The 22,816-nt window shown below is 45.0% G+C and overlaps 1 protein-coding gene and 2 long non-coding RNA genes across 3 annotated transcripts; 1 reads left to right on the top strand and 2 right to left on the bottom strand.

The window, feature by feature from the left end:
* Positions 1-8,399: 8,399 nt before the first annotated feature.
* Positions 8,400-11,565, bottom strand: LOC123043274 (uncharacterized). The gene is made up of 2 exons (XR_006419118.1): positions 11,431-11,565; positions 8,400-8,761 (listed from the first exon to the last, which is right to left on the bottom strand). It is a non-coding gene; the product is annotated as an uncharacterized lncRNA (long non-coding RNA).
* LOC123043273 (uncharacterized) lies at positions 10,585-11,820 on the top strand. The gene is made up of 2 exons (XR_006419117.1): positions 10,585-10,979; positions 11,456-11,820. It is a non-coding gene; the product is annotated as an uncharacterized lncRNA (long non-coding RNA).
* Positions 11,821-16,208: 4,388 nt separating this feature from the next.
* LOC123038835 (uncharacterized) lies at positions 16,209-19,917 on the bottom strand. The gene is made up of 3 exons (XM_044462272.1): positions 19,026-19,917; positions 17,983-18,024; positions 16,209-17,875 (listed from the first exon to the last, which is right to left on the bottom strand). Exons 1-3 carry the CDS (start codon positions 19,915-19,917, stop codon positions 16,221-16,223), a joined length of 2,589 nt encoding a protein of 862 aa, XP_044318207.1. The 3' UTR covers positions 16,209-16,220.
* Positions 19,918-22,816: the final 2,899 nt, after the last annotated feature.

Below are 22,816 nucleotides of genomic sequence, written 5' to 3'. Positions count from 1 at the left end.
CGCTTACTTACCAAGCAGGTCTGACACCACCAGGCGGCTTCTGGTCAGCGGACGATGAGCAGCTTGGCCACCGTGCAGGGTACCCAGTCCTCCTCGACAACTACCCACGTCGGTACAAGGCCTTTTTCTACTGCAATGCGGTTAGCTTCATGTCGTCGGTGGCTCTCATCCTCCTCCTCGTGAACCGTAAGTTGTACAGGCCAGGGATACGGTGCTACGCGCTCCACGTGTGCATGGCGGTGGGTATGTTCGCGCTCATGGGTGCCTACGCTTCGGGGAGCTCTCGGCATCTCAAGACCTCTATCTACGTGTTGGCGCTGGTGGTCGCGGTGTCGGCCTCCATACCTCTGCAGATATTCATCTTCTGGTGCATCCGTAGGTACAGGCTGCCATGTCAAGATGAACCCCATAAATCAGGACAAGGACGGGTACTAGCACGCGGGCGAGGTTCAGAGAAAGGCGAGGAGCTTGAGTACTTGATGCTGCTAGGAGTCATGGCTGCGAGCGTGACATACCAGAGCGGCCTGAGACCACCTGGTGGCTTGTGGCAGGAGGACAACGCCGCCTACTCCGCCGGCAACCCGGTCCTACACGACATCAACAAGCGCCGGTACGACGTGTTCTTGTACAGCAACTCTGTTTCGTTCATGGCGTCCATCGTTGCCATTGTCATGCTGCTCCCATTGACGCTGAGCAACCTCAAGTGGAAGCTGGTGCCATTTTTTCGAACGACCGTCTTCAGATGGCCACTCTGGCCGGTACACACGGCCATTTTGCTGGACATGGCAGGCCTCCTGGTGGCCTACGCAGCAGGAAGTACCAGGAAGTGGGAGTCGTCCATGAATGTTGTATACCTGGTCCTCCCCGTGCTTGGCTGTATGGCGCTCTATGCAGCAGCAGCGATATACATCTGCAACAAAGAAGGCAAATCCCCGAACCAGCCGCAACTGTCCTCAAGCACGCAATCGCAAAAACGAATGGCAGATGTTTAATAAACAAATAGCCAACGCTGGGTCTCCTCCATCTTAGCGTGTTAACCCCTAAGAAACTTGTACCGTGTACATCACTGTGTGATGGAACTGTTGTGTTTCCGCTTGTTGTGCATTTGTCACTGTCATTTCTTTCTTCTTTTCCTTGCATAGATAGGTAGGTTAGAAAAACCTGGTGCTACTCCCGTGTTGTCCTTGGGCAAACCGGGAGGCGACCCCAGCCAGGGCCGATCCACACATGTTTGGGGCTCTGCAGAGAAACGAAAACTTAGGGTCCTAATCCATACATGAATACTCGAATTCGTACTTTATATTGCATTAGTATAAAATAATCAATCGGTACCACACCCTCCGCTTCCAAAATAATTGAAGTTTTAGATTTTTCCAAGTCAAACTTTCTTAAGTTTGACCAATTCTATAGAAAGATATGTTGAGACCCACAACACCGAGTACACATATACAAATAGATATGTCATTAAAAAAAATCTCAAGAGACTAATTTGGTGTTCTAGATTTTAATATTTTTCTGTAGACTTGGTCAGACCTATTTTTTTTTGACTTTGGACAAATCCAAAACTTTGATTATTTTGGAACGGAGGTAGTACTGTGTAATTTTTTTGAGGGTATCAGCCTTGTCTAAGCACTTAATTTGGTTGTTAAACCGAAATAAAACCAGTTTGACAGAATCCAAAAATAGCTACTGTACTATATTTCTAAAATGTTAATTGCACCTGTTAGTAATTCTATGAATTTTTTCGAAGACAGTACCTTCCAGGAGATGGAGATGAAGTAGTCGTAACTTGTGGGCGCGCCCCCTCCCTTTGCAGTGCCTCACTCGAGGACCTAGCTCCTCCTCCCGCTGTCCTGATCCCCTCTCTCCTGCTCGATTGGGACGGCGGCTACTGTTGCTGATTCCGGCCAGAAACCCTGGAGAGCGGAGGGGGGCTGCCTCGCGGTCGGAGACCGGAGGAGGAGGAGGAGGAGGCAACGGCGAGAGCGAGGCAGAGGGGATGCGACGAGTTTTGGGCACTAATCTCGCGATCGCGCGTGAAACGGTGCGACTTGACCTTACATTCGCTGCAGTTTCGCTGGGACGGGCCTAAAATCTGAAAGAGAGGCCAAAGTAGAGATCAGACCAAATCCCTACGGGACAGATAGCACTTCCTCCACGAAACCTAGTATCGTTTCTCCATTACCTTCTCCCCCTCCCACCGAAAAGGTTGCGGCGGTGAGACAGCAAGGCAGCAAGGCAACGACCACGGCAAGGCAGCCGGCGACGAGGGCCCTCTGCACGATGACGACTCCGCGACCACAGTTCAGGTCGTAGGCGTTCAGGTCCAGGTTGTAGATTATACAGATCTGCCCTCAAATGTTTCTCGAGATTATGGCTCGTTGATATCTCTTGTGATGCCATGATCTGCTACTTTAATTTGCTTGTGTGAAGTGAGTAAGTGACAGCTCAAGAACTGGTGCAGACCTCTATTGTACTCCCTCCGGCTCATAATATAAGATGTTTTTTGACACTAGTATAGTTACATTATGAGACGGAGGAAGTACTTGTTTTGTTTGAATTTATACTGAAATCCTCTATTTTCTGCTGAAAATCCCCTGTTTTCTGAGAAAAATATGCACATGTTACTGTCCCCGCGAACTGGGTTAGCGGCCGCTATCGCTGGCTATAGCGGCCGTAGAGTTTGCATGAGCCAGCCATGAAATGGGTTAGCACGCGATCTTAAAGTTTGGTTTTGAGGGAGGGGTGGCTACGGTTCTTCCTCCTCCTGATTTGGACTCCACGGACCATCGACCACGACGACTGTCATCGAACGGGATGGGCCTAACTAACATTCCTATTGGTTTGAGTTCGTTTGTGTTATTTTCTGGTGGGCTGTGGTTTCATGTTTTTTCTATAAGGTTCAGTTTTTCTTTTCACATTGCAAATTATTATATTTATTGCGATGTACCTGGATGGAGCTAGGAATTTTGTTTAAGAGGGCCAATGAAACATGTAAAGCATTGGAGGGGGGCAAAGATAAGAATTTGGATATTAAATTCATTAACTTCACCTAATATTTAGGGGTAGTTTGAGAATTTTTGGCTCCGTCTCTGGCGACATAGTCATTGGGGTCTCCATATTCTTCTTTTGTATGTGAGGCTTATCGGTCATGGTCACTAGCTAGCTTATCCCAGAGCCTCACACATTCTATACTGTTTTGGTTGATTTTTTGCAAGTGGCTTTTAGGGACCCCGTAATGTTTCTGTAGGCAATACTCCTAGGTGTATGTGTCATCTTGACGAGCCTACTATGAAAATTGATAAAAAATTCTTTTGTTCGGGGCTTTTTTACCATTGGATTTTGAGAATCTGACGTTTTTCCGTCAATGCGAGCCGCAATTCATAGTAATTAATTGTCTGTTTTTGGCAAGTTATGCAATCTAGCCAGTTTTCATAATGCTACATAGGACATGGTTTGGATGGTTTTTGAAGTCGGTCAGAAGGCCATTATCACATTCATATTAGGCCACGCCATCCTCATCATTCTAGTGTTTTTTTTCGTGTGCATAGTCCTCCCACAACGAAATCTAAAGATCATGCTGCAACGTCAAATCACCGTTTTGGTAATTTCCATGTGTTGGTTATTGCCTTATTGGGATCTTATTAAGGAGAAGTGCCTACACGCACGTTAAGACAGTTTAGTGACAAATGATCATGCCATGTACAATAATTCTTTTCCATCCAAGAGAAACATTTCTTGACTTGAGAATTTGTAAAAATACATGTGTAAAAATGCCCTTTGTGACCTGGAATTATCTTGAAAAACATGCTTATATGAGGCTCCCCACCTGATTTTTTTTTACAAACTAGACAAGGCGAGAAGTAAAGAAGTCCCGCCACAGACTAGCGTACTTTGTCTTCCACCTTCGTAAGGCGGTGAGACCACAAAGTGCGGTCCGCAATGATACCCCTAATTACATCAATGGGAGCAAAAAGAACGTCTCTGAAAGTTTTGGCATTTCGAGCGTCCCAAATTTTCCAGATGATAAGCAGGAGAATAAATGGCCACAGAGGCCCAGGAAGACCCGGATGTCCATGAGAGGCCCAGAGGGTTCTTGTTTTGTTCTTGTTAGGGTTATAGTTTGGTTCTTGTTAACTCCGTAAGCCGGTTTGGATTCAATTCATTTGGCAATTAAGCATGCATGTAAGGGGTGACGATGATACGTTTTTTCTTTTTAACTTTGGTTTGCCAACACGAACAGTGCTGACCTAGCTCTAGATATAGGAATGGAAAAGAAGAGAAGACGGTAATGGATGCACGACCACAACAACACTACAACATCTCCACCCACATGGCCCTATACAAGTTTTGTTAGGCAAATACTACCTCGGTTCCAAAATATTGGAAGTGATTTATCCTAGGTCAAACTATCTTAAGTTTGACCGAGCATGTAGAAACTTTATTAATATCCACAACATCATACACACACACACACACACACACACACACACACACACACACACACACACAAATATACTTTATGATGAATTTAATAAAACTAACACGATGTTGTAGATGTCGGCACATTTTCCTATAGACTCGGTCAAACCTGAAGAAGTTTGACATAGGATAAACCTAGAACTTTAAACTAAAATGAAAGGGCTAATACATAAGATATCTAAGACGAAGACTCGACGCTGGTTGCTTGTTGGCCTGCTTGCCTGCTCGGTGACTGTGACTGGGAGGATCCACGGCGGATGTATATGTATATCGCCGCCGCCATTGCGTAGAGCGCAATGTAGGCCAGGACGGGGAGGACGAGTAATATCACATTTCTGGACGACTCCCACTTCTTGGTACTTCCTGCCGCGTAGGCCACAAGTAGGCCGAGCATGTCTAGCAAAATGGCCGTGTGGACCGGCCAGAGTGACCACTTGAGGTCCACCCTGTGGAATGGCAAGCAACGTTGTAGCCATCTGACGTCGTCGCTCAGCGTCAATGGCAGCAGCATGACGATGGCGACGACGGACGCCATGAAAGAAGTGGAGTTGCTGTACAGGAAGATGTCGTACCGGCGCTTGTTGATGTCGTGTAGGATGGGGTTGCTGGCGGAGTAGGCGGCACTGTCCTCCTGCCACATGCCGCCCGCTGGCCTCAGGCCATTCTGGTACGTCACACTCGCAGCCAGGACTGCTAGCAGCATCAGGTACTCAAGTTCCTCGTCTTTCTCTTTATCAGGGTCATCTTGTCCACGTGCTCGTCGTCGTCTTATTCTAGGTGAATCTTGACGGTTGTCCATGTAGTTGCGGAAGTACCAGAAGATGGCTACCTGCAGGGGTATGGAGGTTGACACCACCACCACCAGCGTCAACACATAGATGGAGGTCTTGAGATGCCGTGAGTGCCTACGCTTCACGTGTGCATGGCGGTGGGTATGTTCGCGCTCATGGGTGCCTACGCTTCGGGGAGCTCTCGCCATCTGAAGACCTATATCTACGTGTTGGCGCTGGTGGTCGCGGTGTCGGCCTCCATACCTCTGCAGATATTCATCTTCTGGTGCATCCGTAGGTACAGGCTGCCATGTCAAGATGAACCCCATAAATTAGGACAAGGACGGGTACTAGCACGCGGGCGAGGTTCAGAGAAAGGCAAGGAGCTTGAGTACTTGATGCTGCTAGGAGTCATTGTTAACAATAATACTTTAGAGTTAAGATAACTAGGATCTGGATCTCTTGATTAGAACACCCATCAAGCAGAATAGTGGTTACTAACCGTGATTATCTTGATCCATTAACAGGATAGCCCCTGGCTCCACCTTAGCATCTCCAGCAGTGAGAAGATCGTCGGGAGGAAGGGCATCAACAGGCGATGTAGCAGACACGAAGGATGCCGCCGGCACGGACCTGGAGGTGGCCGACGGTGGAGGTGGTCTTCTGATCCCCTTAAGCACCCTTTCAGGATCGGCTGTTAGGAGTAACCGGGTGCTAACCCGTACGTGTGTTACCCCCAAGGGGTACGACCTCCTCATTTTGTAAGTGGTGCGAAGGGGACAGGGACCAAAACCAAAAGTTGGGTCAATGCCCCCGATCAGGGCATGTACTGGGGATGCAAATCCTCCCCTTCTTTGTCTCAGTTTGTTATAACCGTAGATCAATTCCAACATTCTCCCCCTTGATCATATGGTTAATAAACATCATAAGCCCACACTCGATAGAAATAACACACCAAAATAAAGTGTTGCAATGACCAATGAGATGCCACTGAACCTCTTTACCTATAGTACATCACTCTATCTCGAAATGGAAAACATAATACCTTTTGGGAGTTGGTTTATAAGATGGTCCTAATTTCCAGGATCAAAAAGCTTTCCTAACCCATGCCGGCAACATAATCATGAGTATGGGTGGTGAGCCTCTTTGGTAAACGGATCCGTAATACATAAAAATCATTTTTATATGCTTAACATCATTAGCTTGATCTTGGATTCTATCTTTCACAACATGATACATATTGTCAATGGTTTTGGCAACACCATTTGACTTGTTGTTACTCGCATAGAAAACTGCGTGTTCATAATGCAGTAGGTGGTTTTTATAAATGTTGTCTACCACCTTAATTTCGGGAATAGAACTTCTTTGACATACAACCCGCCCAATAGCCTCTTAACGTGCCACATCGTAAATTGCATTATTTCTAATGCCATCAATGTCATTATGGAGCTTTTCCATGATATAGCTCCATATGCGAGAGTGAGGATGTAACATAACGTGGAAACTTTAATATCCGCACACCTCGCAGAAACAATGTCTGAATAACCAAGGATATTGAGGTTATCAGACTTGTTAGTAGTGAGCATGTAAACTTTTATTGCCTTGCATATCTACAAGACTTTTCATGGCTTCTCCGGTTGTCCATTTCTGGACTTGTATATTTGCCAATTATCCCGGTCATAAATAGGGCAAGTTGATATTTGAATACTTGCATTGCTTCTGACAACTGAAGCATAAGGAACTAACATTACCTGATCAGTTCATAATGGTTCCTTGGACACTAAACTGTCCACCTTTATTGCCCTTGAATTTAGTAGCAGGTGAGATAGAGTACGTACTACCATGTAATATTTTCTTCCGTACTCTATCAATGATGTCATCATAATAAAACTTATACTCCTTTTGAACCTATATCTTGGCGAAACTCAATAGAAGCAAAGTATGAGGCATCACCAAGATCCTTCATGTTACAAATAGAAGATAGAAATTACTTGGCTCGCCAAAATATTCTATCTCCACAAGGTAGTGACCTTACTCCCCCTCGTCTTATGGTATGAGTGTCCCAACACTTGTATTATCTCATAATTGTATTTCTTTAGATAACATGCCTTATGTCAACTTCACCCATGACATAACCGTACAGTTGAGTCATACATACATTATCAACTAAGTCAACACAAGAGCATGTCATAGTAATAACACAAATGTCACAACAACTCACCGAGGAATTCTATGGAGTTCCATACATCATTAGGGCTCATAATCTTCATCCTATATGGCAACAAGCCACTAAGATGATCATTCACACACATTATCTATCTTAGGGAAATTGTTGAGTCTCAACAATAAGTATTGCATTAGATAAAAAATAAATTCCCCTCAATTTACCTGATGCATATGAACAAAGATCTAATGAAGTTATCCTTAAGATTAATGTTCATACGCTCCAGGTTCCCTGATGATCACTTTATTTAGAAGATGGAAAATATATCCAAAATATTAATAACAATCATCTCAGCTCTAAACCACAACACCGTTGGGCTGAAGATGGAAAAGAACTTAATGAACCGTGACAAATGATTATGAACAACGTTAGTTAGAAATATAACCACAAGCCACATAATACTGACAAACATGCCACTTGAGTGAGTGTCCCATATGATTATAAACGACGTTGGTCAGATATATAATCAACATGTTACATCATGACGGTCATTAGACTAGCAAGCTTGCCACTTTAGCATTCATGTGTGCTTCATAATGCTCATAAGGGACTAAGTACACATTAACATAATAAAGGAGTTATTTTTCATTCATTCTTCTAAATAAGACTTGTTGCATCTTAATTAGACAACCAACATTATAATGTGCTTTTCATACATTCTCTCCAACCAAGACTTACCGTTGGTTCCATCTTAATTAGAGAATTGAGATACATATTTTGCTTAGTTGTACATGATATGGTCTAAGTAGGAGAAGTGAACGTCACATCTCATATTAAATGAGACTTCCATTCTCCCCCTCGAAATGTGGTCTAAAACCACAATTTTGATGAGGTCTCATTAGTTACACTTCTTTTACATCTTCAATTGTAACATAGCATATAATCTTTACAAAAGATTTTATTTAGTGAAAACATAACTCATCTCACCAAGGTGGGACTAACATTACATAATTGGAGTTGACTTAATAACATACAAAATCACCTCATCTGTTTGAGAGTTAAGGTTCTCCAATAACTAGGAGCATGAACAAAATATCATCAATAAGATGGAAAAATTAAGTCATCTCCAAAAGCTAGTGGAATAAATCCGATAGTTTTGACTTTAGTCTCCTTTGCATTAGTAATGTGCATGATGGCACATGCATCTTGAGATCTCTCCCAATGTCTGCCTTATCATCATGATTAACATCCTTCAACCTTAGTGGCAGAAAAACATTGGGAGATTCCTTACATGAGACAATGATCTCCACTCTCCATGTGGGAAAGTTCTTTGCATAAGGTTCGTCTATGCCAAACATTTGTTTGACATCATTATTATTGTTGGAAAAAAAGGAGACAACTGTATGATCATCATAACGGAGAATCAAGCATAAACTAACCACGCAATAAGATGAATAAAGAACATGCTTAATTTTTATTCTAATCTATATCACCGTTGGGTAGATAATGAGAAAGAACCTTACTTACTCGTAAATGACACATGAGAAACACAAGCAATGTTGGCCAGAATATCATCATATGCAATTAGAACATTTGCTCATTAAATCTCTAATCAAAACTTCTCGTTGGTTCCATTTTGACCAGAGAGATATAAAATCTTGTAATGACCAGCAAGAACTACGACTAAATTAATTGCCATCATTAACATAAAGCAATGTCATAATATAATCATGTGTGCCATGAGGCACACTGATGCCTTTTGACACTAAATCTCACAATGATAATATGAATATTGAACATAAGTGTCAAAATTATCATTAGAATTCTCAATGACATACAATGAAAATGACATTGGAATTAACATATAAACATAAATGTTACTCTCACCGAGTAAACACTAAAGAGGACATTCAGAGTGAAAATACCATTAATATTATCGCCAGGATATCATAACATTTTCCCCAAAAAAAATTGGACATAAATTTTTCGCAAGGATTCACAAAATAACAACATTTGGCAAATAAGAGTTGTCAAACATATGACAACATGTACTTTCGAAAACAAATTTTTTGTTTAGGGGATTGATCATAACCCAATAAACATTATTTGAGTCTTTATGCATATTTCAATGGTGTATATCATAATAAAATGACATGAAATGCACCAAGCAAAAAACTTTATTTTGCCCAATAGACATAATGCCCCAACATTATTATGACACATAGTGCGGTGCGGAAAACCGAACCACGCGTCCATCATCATTTTCCTTGAGGTGGCCCGAGCCCATTAGAAATTACCACATCTTTAAGAAAAAGTCATAAGTATGGCATCAACATTAAATTCACACTCAAATAAGTTCGCATATAAAATATTTGAAACATTACGAAATGAAACATTATAGATTGTGATCATGACAAATGTCATTTCATAACATTAATATTTAAACTTTAAAATGATAAAAAATAAAATACCACCACTAAAAATGCCATATATGGCATTTACATTATACCACATTAATATTTTCCAAATAAAATTTCTCATTGGTCCATTTTATTCAGAAAATTCAAACATTATCTTTAGCATAATTTAGGCAATCAAGACGTATTAACAGTGCATAAAAAATTATTACTAATATTAACAACATGATTCAAAAGCACCAAAAATACCAATTGCATAAAAGACATAATTTGGCTGATAGGAACCCAGGGCAGCCCTTTAAAGAAAAAACAATATCATTATTAATACTGCCTGTTAGACATTTTTGGGCATATTGTTTCTTAATAAAACAGTGCATAAACCATCAAAAGAAAACTTGAAACAACCCTTTTTTTTAGTCCACTTGAAACACATCAAATGCACTGAAAATAAACAAAACGACTCGATACTTATTTTCGGCCTAAAACCAACGGCAACCCATAAAAGGAACGATCCAGCAGCTAAATTCATTAACATAAGAAAACTTTATACTGGGCCAACACAACCTGGGTCGTAGCCTACAGCCAGATTAGGCCCGCTAAGCCACCCGCAGCCCGACTGCAGCGGAGCATCAACGTCAGCCGTCGATCCCATCTAACGGTTGTAAGTTGCTCCCTTCGGAACAAAACTAACTCGCGCTGGCAAACCCTAGCGCATTCTTCTCTCCTCCCCCGCTTTCTCCGCTCGCGACCGAACCACTGGCGGCGGCACAAAGCAAGGCGCGAGAGCCCGGTGTCCATGGCGGTTCGGCGGCTCCGCTCGCCGGAGCAGCGTGCAACGGAGGGATCCCGCGCGCTGCTCCGTCGAGCGTGGCCACCCGTGCAGCTACACGACATTTATTGCGGGATGCCGGAGGAGAGAGCAGTGGTGCCAGGTCGGCCATAAGTGCCCGCCGGCGGTGACGCGAGGCACTCGGCGTCATCCATTAGGCGTCGTAAACCTGCGGCTCGTCCGCCGCTGCGGATGGCACGCCTTCAACGATGCTGCTGCAGCATGAGGTACTGACGTTGACGCGCATGGCGTGGTGGCCATGCTCGTAGGCGTCCATGATGTGTGTGCGGCACGGCAACATCTCCAATCTGGAGCGGGTAAGCACCCCCAGCCCAAACACGTTGAGGATTTATTCTTTGCTTCTAGTGCTCGGGATTTGGGGAAAAACTGCTTTTTTTTTTCTCGGGATCTTTTCTTAAAAAAAAATTTGAATCCTTTTCTGAACCGAGGCCACAATCAGTGCTAATATATTAGGCGAAAATTTAATTTCGGCTATTTCATAATTAGCAAACATTAGTCAGGGCAATTAGCACTTAACCCAGATGTCATCATCATTATTATGTAAGCGGAAGCGATTTATGCATGAACATTACTCAAATTCATAAGGAATTAGACCATTAGTAAAACAAACCGAGTCTAATTGGAGTTCTTAAACAGAGATCAAACTGGCTCTGATACCAATGTTAACAATAATACTTTAGAGTTAAGATAACTAGGAGCTGGATCTCTTGATTAGAACACCCATCAAGCAGAATAGTGGTTACTAACCGTGATTATCTTGATCCATTAACAGGATAGCCCCTGGCTCCACCTTAGCATCTCCAGCAGTGAGAAGATCGTCGGGAGGAAGGGCATCAGCAGGCGATGTAGCAGACACGAAGGATGCCGCCAACACGGACCTGGAGGTGGCCGGCGGTGGAGGTGGTCTTCTGATCCCCTTAAGCACCCTTTCAGGATCGGCTGTTAGGAGTAACCGGGTGCTAACCCGTACGTGTGTTACCCCCAAGGGGTACGACCTCCTCATTTTGTAAGTGGTGCGAAGGGGACAGGGACCAAAACCAAAAGTTGGGTCAATGCCCCCGATCAGGGCATGTACTGGGGATGCAAATCCTCCCCTTCTTTGTCTCAGTTTGTTATAACCGTAGATCAATTCCAACAGTCATGGCTGCGAGCGTGACATACCAGAGTGGTCTGAGACCACCTGGTGGCTTGTGGCAGGAGGACAACGCCGCCTACTCCGCCGGCAACCCGGTCCTACACGACATCAACAAGCGCCGGTACGACGTCTTCTTGTACAGCAACTCTGTTTCGTTCATGGCGTCCATCGTTGCCATTGTCATGCTGCTCCCATTGACGCTGAGCAACCTCAAGTGGAAGCCGTCTTCAGATGGCCACTCTGGCCGGTACACACGGCCATTTCGCTGGACATGGCAGGCCTCCTGGTGGCCTACGCAGCAGGAAGTACCAGGAAGTGGGAGTCGTCCATGAATGTTGTATACCTCGTCATCCCCGTGCTTGGCTGTATTGCGCTCTACGCAGCAGCAGCGATATACATCTGCAACAAAGAAGGTGAATCCTCAAACCAGCCGTAACTGTCCTCAAGCACGCAATCGCAACAACTAATGGCATATGTTTAATAAACAAATAGCCAACGCTGGGTCTCCTCCATCTTAGGGTGTTCGCCCCGAAGAAACTTGTACCGTGTACATCACTGTGTGATGGAGCTGTTGTGTTTCCACTTGTTGTGCATCTCTCACTGTCATTTCTTTCTTGTTTCCTTGCATAGATAGGTAGGTTAGAAAAACCTAGTGCTACTCCCGTGTTGTCCTAGAGCAAACCGGGAGGCGACCCCAGCCAGGGCCGATCCACACATGTTTGGGGCTCTGTAGAGAAACGAAAACTTAGGGTCCTAAATTCGTACTTTATATTGCATTAGTATAAAATAATCAACCGGTACCACACCCTCCGTTCCAAAATAATTGAAGTTTTAGGTTTTTCCAGGTCAAACTTTCTTAAGTTTGACCAATTCCTATAGAAAGATATGTTGAGACCCACAACACCGAGTACACATATACAAATAGATATGTCATAAAAAAAATCTCAAGAGACTAATTTGGTGTTCTAGATTTTAATATTTTTCTCTAGACTTGGTCAGACCTAATTTTTTTTGACTTTGAACAAATCCAAAACTTCGATTATTTTGGAACGGAGGTAGTACTGTGTAAATTTTTTTAGGGTATCAGCCTCGTCTTAGGGTATCCAAAACTTAATTTGGTTGTTAAACCGAAATTTGGTCTAAGCACTTAATTTTTTTAGGGTATCAGCCTCGTCTTAGGGTATCCAAAACTTTGATTATTTTTAGGTACTGTACTATATTTCTAAAATGTTAATTGCACCTGTTAGTAATTCTATGATTTTTTTCGAAGACAGTACCTTCCAGGAGATGGAGATGAAGTAGTCCTAACTTGTGGGCGCGCCCCCTCCCTCTGCAGTGCCTCACTCGAGGACCTAGCTCCTCCTCCCGCTGTCCTGATCCCCTCTCTCCTGCTCGATTGGGACGGCGGCTACCGTTGCTGATTTCGGCCAGAAACCCTGGAGAGCGGAGGGGGGCTGCCTAGCGGTCGGAGACCGGAGGAGGAGGAGGAGGAGGAGGCGACGGCGAGAGCGAAGCAGAGGGGATGCGACGAGTTTTGGGCACTAATCTCGCGATCGCGCGTGAAACGACTTGACCTTACATTCGCTGCAGTTTCGCTGGGACGGGCCTAAGGGGCTGTTTGGTTGCTGCCCACAGCAGCCCTGCCAACCCATCAGCAGCCAAAATATTGGCGACCGATTCGGCCGCCAGCGTCTCGCCCAGGAATTGGCTATCGAATGCACTGGAAAGAGCCAATGGGCCTTGGCAAGCCAAAAATTTGGAGCCCAGCCAAACGGGTACCAACGCTGCGGTCAACGCCAAATATTTGGCTGGGCAGCTCAGGGTAGCGATCCAAACAGCCCCTAAAATCTGAAAGAGAGGCCCAAGTAGAGATCAGACCAAATCCCTACGGGATAGATAGCACTTCCTCCACGAAACCTAGTATCGTTTCTCCATTCCCTTCTCCTTTTCCCACCGAAAAGGTTGCGGCGGCAAGGCAGCAAGGCAACGACCACGACAAGGCAGCTGGCGACGAGGGCCCTCTGCACGACGACGACTCCGCGACCACAGTTCAGGTTGTAGGCGTTCAGGTTCAGGTTGTAGATTATACAGATCTGCCCTCAAATGTTTCTTGAGATTATGGCTCGTTGATATCTCTTGTGATGCCATGATCTGCTACTTTAATTTGCTTGTGTGAAGTGAGTAAGTGACAGCTCAAGAACTGGTGCAGACCTCTATTGTACTCCCTCCGGCTCATAATATAAGATGTTTTTTGACACTAGTATAGTTACATTATGAGACGGAGGAAGTACTTGTTTTGTTTGAATTTATACTGAAATCCTCTATTTTCTGCTGAAAATCCCCTGTTTTCTGAGAAAAATATGCACATGTTACTGTCCCCGCGAACTGGGTTAGCGGCCGCTATCGCTGGCTATAGCGGCCGTAGAGTTTGCATGAGCCAGCCATGAAATGGGTTAGCCCGCGATCTTAAAGTTTGGTTTTGAGGGAGGGGTGGCTACGGTTCTTCCTCCTCCTGATTTGGACTCCACGGACCATCGACCACGATGACTGTCATCGAACGGGATGGGCCTAACTAACATTCCTATTGGTTTGAGTTCGTTTGTGTTATTTTCTGGTGGGCTGTGGTTTCATGTTTTTTCTATAAGGTTCAGTTTTTCTTTTCACATTGCAAATTATTATATTTCTTGCGATGTACCTGGATGGAGCTAGGAATTTTATTTAAGAGGGCCAATGAAACATGTAAAGCATTGGAGGGGGGCAAAGATAAGAGTTTGGATATTAAATTCATTAACTTCACCTAATATTTAGGGGTAGTTTGAGAATTTTTGGCTCCGTCTCTGGCGACATAGTCATTGGGGTCTCCATATTCTTCTTTTGTATGTGAGGCTTATCGGTCATGGTCACTAGCTAGCTTATCCCAGAGCCTCACACATTCTATACTGTTTTGGTTGATTTTTTGCAAGTGGCTTTTAGGGACCCCGTAATGTTTCTGTAGGCAATACTCCTAGGTGTATGTGTCATCTTGACGAGCCTACTATGACAATTGATAAAAAATTCTTTTGTTCGGGGCTTTTTTACCATTGGATTTTGAGACTCTGACGTTTTTGCCGTCAATGCGAGCCGCAATTCATAGTAATTAATTGTCTGTTTTTGGCAAGTTATGCAATCTAGCCAGTTTTCATAATGCTACATAGGACATGGTTTGAATGGTTTTTGAAGTCGGTCAGAAGGCCATTATCACATTCATATTAGGCCACGCCATCCTCATCATTTTAGTGTTTTTTTCGTGTGCATAGTCCTCCCACAACGAAATCTAAAGATCATGCTGCAACGTCAAATCACCGTTTTGGTAATTTCCATGTGTTGGTTATTGCCTTATTGGGATCTTATTAAGGAGAAGTGCCTACACGCACGTTAAGACAGTTTAGTGACAAATGATCATGCCATGTACAATAAGTCTTTTCCATCCGAGAGAAACATTTCTTGACTTGAGAATTTGTAAAAATACATGTGTAAAAATGCCCTTTGTGACCTGGAACTATCTTGAAAAACATGCTTATATGAGGCTCCCCACCTGATTTTTTTTTTACAAACTAGACAAGGCGAGAAGTAAAGAAGTCCCGCCACAGACTAGCGTACTTTGTCTTCCACCTTCCTAAGGCGGTGAGACCACAAAGTGCGGTCCGCAATGATACCCCTAATTACATCAATGGGAGCAAAAAGAATGTCTCTGAAAGTTTTGGCATTTCGAGCGTCCCAAATTTTCCAGATGATAAGCAGGAGAATAAATGGCCACAGAGGCCCAGGAAGACCCAGATGTCCATGAGAGGCCCAGAGGGTTCTTGTTTTGTTCTTGTTAGGGTTACAGTTTGGTTCTTGTTAACTCCGTAAGCCGGTTTGGATTCAATTCATTTGGCAATTAAGCATGCATGTAAGGGGTGACGATGATACGTTTTTTCTTTTTAACTTTGGTTTGCCAACACGAACAGTGCTGACCTAGCTCTAGATATAGGAATGGAAAAGAAGAGAAGACGGTAATGGATGCACGACCACAACAACACTACAACATCTCCACCCACATGGTCCTATACAAGTTTTGGTAGGCAAATACTACCCCGGTTCCAAAATATTGGAAGTGATTTATCCTAGGTCAAACTTTCTTAAGTTTGACCGAGCATGTAGAAACTTTATTAATATCCACAACATCAAACACACACACACACACACACACACACACACACACACACACACACAAATATACTTTATGATGAATTTAATAAAACTAACACGATGTTGTAGATGTCGACACATTTTCCTATAGACTCGGTCAAACCTGAAGAAGTTTGACATAGGATAAACCTAGAACTTTAAACTGAAATGAAAGGGCTAATACATAAGATATCTAAGACGAAGACTCGACGCTGGTTGCTTGTTGGCCTGCTTGCCTGCTCGGTGACTGTGACTGGGAGGATCCACGGCGGATGTATATGTATATCGCCGCCGCCATTGCGTAGAGCGCAATGTAGGCTAGGACGGGGAGGACGAGTAATATCACATTTCTGGATGACTCCCACTTCTTGGTACTTCCTGCCGCGTAGGCCACAAGTAGGCCGAGCATGTCCAGCAAAATGGCAGTGTGGACCGGCCAGAGCGACCACTTGAGGTCCACCCTGTGGAATGGCAAGCAACGTTGTAGCCATCTGACGTCGTCGCTCAGCGTCAATGGCAGCAGCATGACGATGGCGACGACGGAAGCCATGAACGAGGTGGAGTTGCTGTACAGGAAGATATCGTACCGACGCTTGTTGATGTCGCGTAGGATGGGGTTGCCCGCGGAGTAGGCGGCGTTGTCCTCCTGCCACATGCCGCCCGCTGGCCTCAGGCCGTTCTGGTACGTCACACTCGCAGCCAGGACTGCTAGCAGCATCAGGTACTCAAGTTCCTCGTCTTTCTCTTTATCAGGGTCATCTTGTCCACGTGCTCGTCGTCGTCTTATTCTAGGTGGATCCTGACGGTTGTCCATGCAGTTGCCGAAGTACCAGAAGATGGCTACCTGCAGGGGTATGGAGGCCGACACCACCGCCACCAGCGTCAACACATAGATGGAGGTCTTGAGATGTCGTGAGCTCCCGGCAGCGTAGGCTCCCATGAGCGCGAACATGCCCACCGCCATGCACACGTGGAGCGCGTAGCACCGTATTCCCGGCCTGTACAGCTTGCGGTTGACGAGGAGGAGGATGAGAGCCACCGACGACATGAAGCTCGCCGTGTTGCAGTAGAAGAAGGCCTTGTAGCGACGCGGGTAGTTGTCGAGGAGGACCGGGTAGCCCGCGCGGTGTCCAAGCTTCTCATCGTCCACTTGCCAGAAGCCACCCGACGGGGTGAGCCCGGCTTGGTAGGTAAGTGCCGCCGCTAAGATGGCGATTAACAACAACACCTGGCGCTTGTCATCTAGCTGCTCCTTGCTTCGTGGTGTTCGCTGTGGTCGACGTGGTCCTCCTCCTCCTCCTCCTACATGAAGAGCAGGAGCAGGAGCAGGAGTAGCAGGAGCAGGAGCAACCATTGCAGGATCAGGAGCAACCATTGCAGGATCAGGATCATGAACAGGTCTAGTAACCATGTTCTCCCTCTCTCCTCCTAACGAGATATGGACGACGGCGTAGGAGAGGACAAGGCAAGCCACCGCGACAACATAGATGGATGTGCTGGTATCCCTGGTGCACCCAGCAGCATAGGCGATGACGAGGCCGAGCAGGTCCAGCACCATGGCTGCCACCAACGTGCGGCGCTTGAGAAGAAACTTGCTCTGGACCATCATGACAACCACCAGAGATGTCACAAAAGCTGCTGAGTTGCTGTAGAAGAACACCTGGTAACGAGTAGGGTGTGTCGTTCGTAGCACTGGCTGGCCAATCTTATGGCCATCCAGTTTGTCTTGCCATAGGCCGCCTGGTGGATCCAGTCCTGCTTGGTAAGTGATGCTCACCGCGAAGCTAGCAAGTACCATAACAAAATAGCGAGTGTTTTTCAGGTCTGGGTCCTCAAGTGCACTGGCATCTGCACAATCAATCGGGCAATCATTCAATCAAGTATTGTTTTATTGTTGGCCTACCCCTATTTATAATTAATTAGATGTATTGTATGTTTCTATCAACTGCACGTACCTTGACATAAAGATAAGCATCTTATCCCCAATTCCTCATCACCTGCACAATAGTCTCATGTGACTTAGAGTTAGCAAAATCAGTTCTTTTAAAAACAAAAGAGTGATTATGGCTCAGTCTACAAAGAAATTGTTATTCCTAAGTCAACTGTTCAATTAAGATATCATCATCTTTTTGCACTTGTTGCATAAACCCTAATGATTTGACTTCGAAATCCCATTGTCTTTTTTAGAATATAGAACATATAATTTTTTCGAGTGGAGTGCATTATAGGTCGCTTGACTATTGCAGGGGCGTCACATAGGTCCCCTAACTTTGAAAATCAGCATCCAAATACTTTAAGTGCAGTAAGTGTGTCATCCAGTTCCAAATCGGTTCAACACTAAGGTAGTTCAAGGACCTATATTTTTCCTAGCATGACACACTTATTGTACTACAAGGACCTGGATGATGATTTCCATAGTTTAAGGACCTATGTGACATCCCTGAAATAGTTCAAGGACCTACTATGCATTTGTCAATTAGAATTTAGTAAAGATCGGCAAAAGAGAGATCAACATCTACAGTACCTAATAAATACAATATTGCAATATATTTTACAATGGATCTAATGGTTCTAATTTGGTGTTGTAGATGCTGATAGGTCTGTCTATGTCCAGGTTGACTGTGATGAGCAACTTGCACTTTTTAACCACTTTTTTTTAATTGATTACAATTTAAGCAAATTCTAATCAACGAATTAGAAAAACTGTTTTCTATAAGTTAGTTTTCAAATTTTGAGTTATAGCACAATATCCATATGCACTACATTTTGAAATGACAAAACGGTAAAAGTTAATAACAACAAAAAATCAACACATAAACATGTAGAGTTTGTATACCTGCACCTGCAGGACCGCCAGTGCCTCTTAAGTAGTGCAATCATCCGGAGAACGAAGCACGCATGACCTCGATTGGTTTCACATTGAAGGCATAACTAAGTGCCAGCTGAAGGCCTACGCAAGCCGGAACCGCAGCAGCCAAGAAGATGACCTTGACGGTACTGTCAGTTTTCCTGCAGCTTCCAGCAGCATAGGCCCCCATGAGGCCCAGGAGGGCCACGGCGATGAAGCCGTAGACCGCCAGAAACCGCGCTGAGATTTTGCTGCTCAATTTCTTGTCCAGGAGGAGCGGGATGATGAACAAGGAGGCGACGAACGCCGTCGTGTTGCAGACGAAGAAGGCCCGGTACCTGCGGAGCGCGCTATCTTCCATTATCGGGTCGCCGGCGAGGTGAAGAAGGCGGCCATCCTTCTGCAGGGTGCTGGTCCAGAAGCCGCCTGGCGGGTTCAGCCCGGCGGCGTATGAGATGGTGACGGCGAAGGTCGCCAGCAGCATCAGCACCTCGATCTTCTCCTTCTCTTCGTGCCGGCCTGTGGCTGTGGTTCTGGTGTTGGTACTTGGGTCGCCGCCGCTGCGGTGGCTGGTGACAAAAGCAAACGTGATATAGGCCAAGACGGGGAAAGCCAGCGCCACGGCCCAGATGGTGGCGAAGGTGTCATGGCAGGTCCCGGCTGCGTAGGAACCCATGAGGCCAAGTAGGTCGAGCACCATGACCACCCGCAGCACCAGCGTCCAGACAGGTCTCTTCCTCCGCAGCATGACGAGGATGAGGCAGACCACGACCGACGAGGCAAGCGCCGTGCCGTTACAGTAGTAGAAGGCGAGGTATCGGCGGTAGTGGATGTCCCGGAGGATGGGGTCGCCGGCGAGGTGCCCGTCCGCCTGCTGCGTCTGCCAGGCTCCCCCGGGCAGGTTGAGCCCGGTGACGTATGTCACCGTCGCCACCAGAGTGGTCAGCAGCAAAAGCTGCTCTTTCAGCTCGTACAATAACTCTGGGTCTTCATCTTCGTTTGGTGGTGGCAGTGTGGAGGTGGGGCTGGGGATATCTGTCATCTTGCTAGCTGGGAGCTCCTTGCATTGCATAGCATTGGGTTATATACATGTAAATGTCAACTTTGGAACACCTTAATTGCCTCTAGCTAGTTTGTTTTCGTGAGCAGACCACAAGACTTGGGAGATTTTATACACATATGTATTTCACACATTGATAGTTTTTTGTTTTTGTTTTTGCGAACTTTAAAATTATAGTACTTCTTTAAGATAGACTATACGAACTCAAGGTTGGCTTGTTGGATTAGGCAACTGATCAGATGCAAGTTGGCAAGTCGCATGTTGGTAGTCTTTTAAATCTGTGATGATAAGAGCATCACCAAATTTACTTGAGTTTCGTCGGAAGGAGAAAGGTTGTACAATCTCATGCAAAGTAATGACCTCTGCAATGGGTGGTTCCGGAGTAATGCTACACAGACGGTGGCTTACGGAGGCTTTACGGACTAATTAAAGATTATAATGGCTGTAATTTAATTAAGTAGAACGGGCCCATTACTTAAATGGGGTGGGGGGGGGGGGGGGGGCAATTAGATTAGCACACGTTCTCCACCCTGTGAAGTCTGTTGGAACTTGCCCGTGATGTAGTATTATTGTGTGGTTGGCTACTAGATTAGCACATGTTCTCCTCCACCCTGTCCAAGTCCGTTGGAACTTGCATGTGAGTGTACTATTATTGGGTGGTTCCATCAGCTTGGGTAGTAGACGTTTTCCACACGATGCACGCTGACTTCGGTTCCATTATCAAAGATAATGGAGTACGGTAGTTCAAAACAAAGAAAAATAAGCAGCGCAATCAATATCCTTGGTTACTCCATGTTGCATTATTGGAGTGCAATTAATGAGATGCAACAGCAAGTTGGCAAGTCTCATGGGTTAGGGCTCTTTATTGAGTGGCGAGTAATAACAAATGAAATCGCACCATTACTTGAAAACTGCTGGATTCTGATTGATTTAATCCCTAAGTAAATCATGAAAATGATATTAACACTACGAAGCTCATACTGATATCTAAACATGTGAGCCCTAACTGAACATAGAACAATAATATCTATGAACGCAGTATATACGGCTATCACATGAACGAATAAAAGGGGATGAACAAATCGTATCCTCTCATAGGCCAGGCAAGGGTCGCGGCGGAGGCGGCAGCTTTGTCTGTAACCTTCTTCTTGGCGGCAACGTCGTCGGCCATGGCGTCGATGCTGGGGAAGTAGTGGAAGCAGTGGACGAAGATGAGGGCAAACCGGGAGCAGTCACGTTGATGATACACAAGTATAGGGGGTCAATCATAATCCTTCCGATAAGTAAGAGTGTCGAACACAACGAGGAGCATAAGGAAATAATAAGCAGGTTTCAGCAAGGTATTCTCTGCAAGTATTGAAAATAGTGATAATAGATAGTTTGGTAGCAAGATAATTCTTAATATGTAACAAGTAGCAATAGTAATAAAGGTGCAACAAGGTGGCCCAATCCTTTTTATAGCAAAGAACAAGCCGGAACGTTCTCTTATATAAAGCAAAGCGTTCTTGAGGACACATGTGAATTACCGTCTAGTCAGTGTCATCATGTTTAGTTGATCCGCGTTCGCTACTTTGATAATTTGATATGTGGGTGGACCTATGCTTGGGTGCTGTTCTTCCTTAAAACAATCATCACACTTATGATTACCCTTTCTCTCAAGCATCCGCAACTACGAAAGAAGAATAAAGATAAATCTAAACATAACATGAAACATATGGATCCAAATCAGCCTCTTACGAAATAACGCATAAACTAGGATTTAAACCTATCTCACTGTAGCAACCCACATCTACTTATTACTCCACAATGCCTTTCCTTAGGTCCAAAATATGATGAAGTGTCATGTAGTCGACGTTCACATGACACCAGTAAAGGAAGAACAACATACATATCATCAAAATATCGAACAAATACCAAATTCACATGAGTACTTATAACGAGACTTTTCTCATGTCCTCAAGAACAAAAGTAACTACTCAGAAATCATGTTCATGTTCAAGATCAGATGAGTGTTGAATATCATTAAGGATCTGAATATACAATCTTCCACCAAATAAACCAACTAGCATCAACTACAAGATGTAATCAACATTACTAGCAACCCACAGGTACCAATCTGAGGTTTTGATACAAATATTGAATACAAGAGATGAACTAGGGTTTGAGATGAGATGGTGCTAGTGAAGCTGTGGATGAAGATTGGACCTGTCACAATGAGAGGATCATTGGTAATGTTGACGGTTCCATTTCCCTCTCCTGGAGGGAAATTTGCTCGGCAGAATCGCTCACTGGAGAGAAAAAGTGCTCCTGCCCAGGTTCTGCCTCGAGACGGTAGCGCTTCGTTTTGAAAGTCCTCTCCTTAAATTTTTAGGGCAAATGACATCATATAGCAGAAAGAGGCACTAGTAGGGAAAACCCTAGTAGTAGCTCGAGTACCCTGAACTGTAGGCACCCCATGAGCGCCAACATGCCCACGCCCACGCACACATTGAGCGCGTAGCACTGAATCCCTAGCATGTACAACTTGCGGTTCACGAGGAGGAGGATGAGAGCCACCGACGACATGAAGCTCGCTGCGTTGCAGTAGAAGAAGGCCTTGTAGCGACGCGGGTAGTTGTCGAGGAGGACTGGGTAGCCCGCGCGGTGTCCAAGCTTATCATCGTCCGCTTGCCAGAAACCCCCTAGCGGGGTCAACCCGGCTTGGTAGGTAAGTGCCGCGGCTAAGATGGCGATTAGCAGCAACACCTGACGCTTGTCATCTAGCTACTCCTTGCTTACTGGTGGTCGCCGCGGCCGACATTGTCCTCATCCTCCCACAGGAAGAGCAGGAGCAGGAGCAAGAGTAGCAGTAGCAGGAGTAGAAAGAGCAGGATCAACCGTA

This window comes from Triticum aestivum, chromosome 2B, assembly GCF_018294505.1.
Source record: "Triticum aestivum cultivar Chinese Spring chromosome 2B, IWGSC CS RefSeq v2.1, whole genome shotgun sequence".
NCBI lineage: Eukaryota > Viridiplantae > Streptophyta > Magnoliopsida > Poales > Poaceae > Triticum > Triticum aestivum.
The sequence above is the reverse complement of the archived record's forward strand: the minus strand, read 5'-3'. Positions and strand labels throughout refer to the sequence as shown.

Excerpts from the sequence above, each read along its gene's own strand:
- LOC123038835 (XM_044462272.1), bottom strand. The coding sequence starts at position 19,917 with ATGACAGATATCCCCAGCCCCACCTCCACACTGCCACCACCAAACGAA. Across the intron at positions 18,025-19,025 it reads AAGCTGCAGGAAAACTGACA|GTGATGAGGAATTGGGGATA; the intron begins GTACCGTCAAGG and ends ACTATTGTGCAG. Across the intron at positions 17,876-17,982 it reads ATGCTTATCTTTATGTCAAG|ATGCCAGTGCACTTGAGGAC; the intron begins GTACGTGCAGTT and ends TTGATTGTGCAG.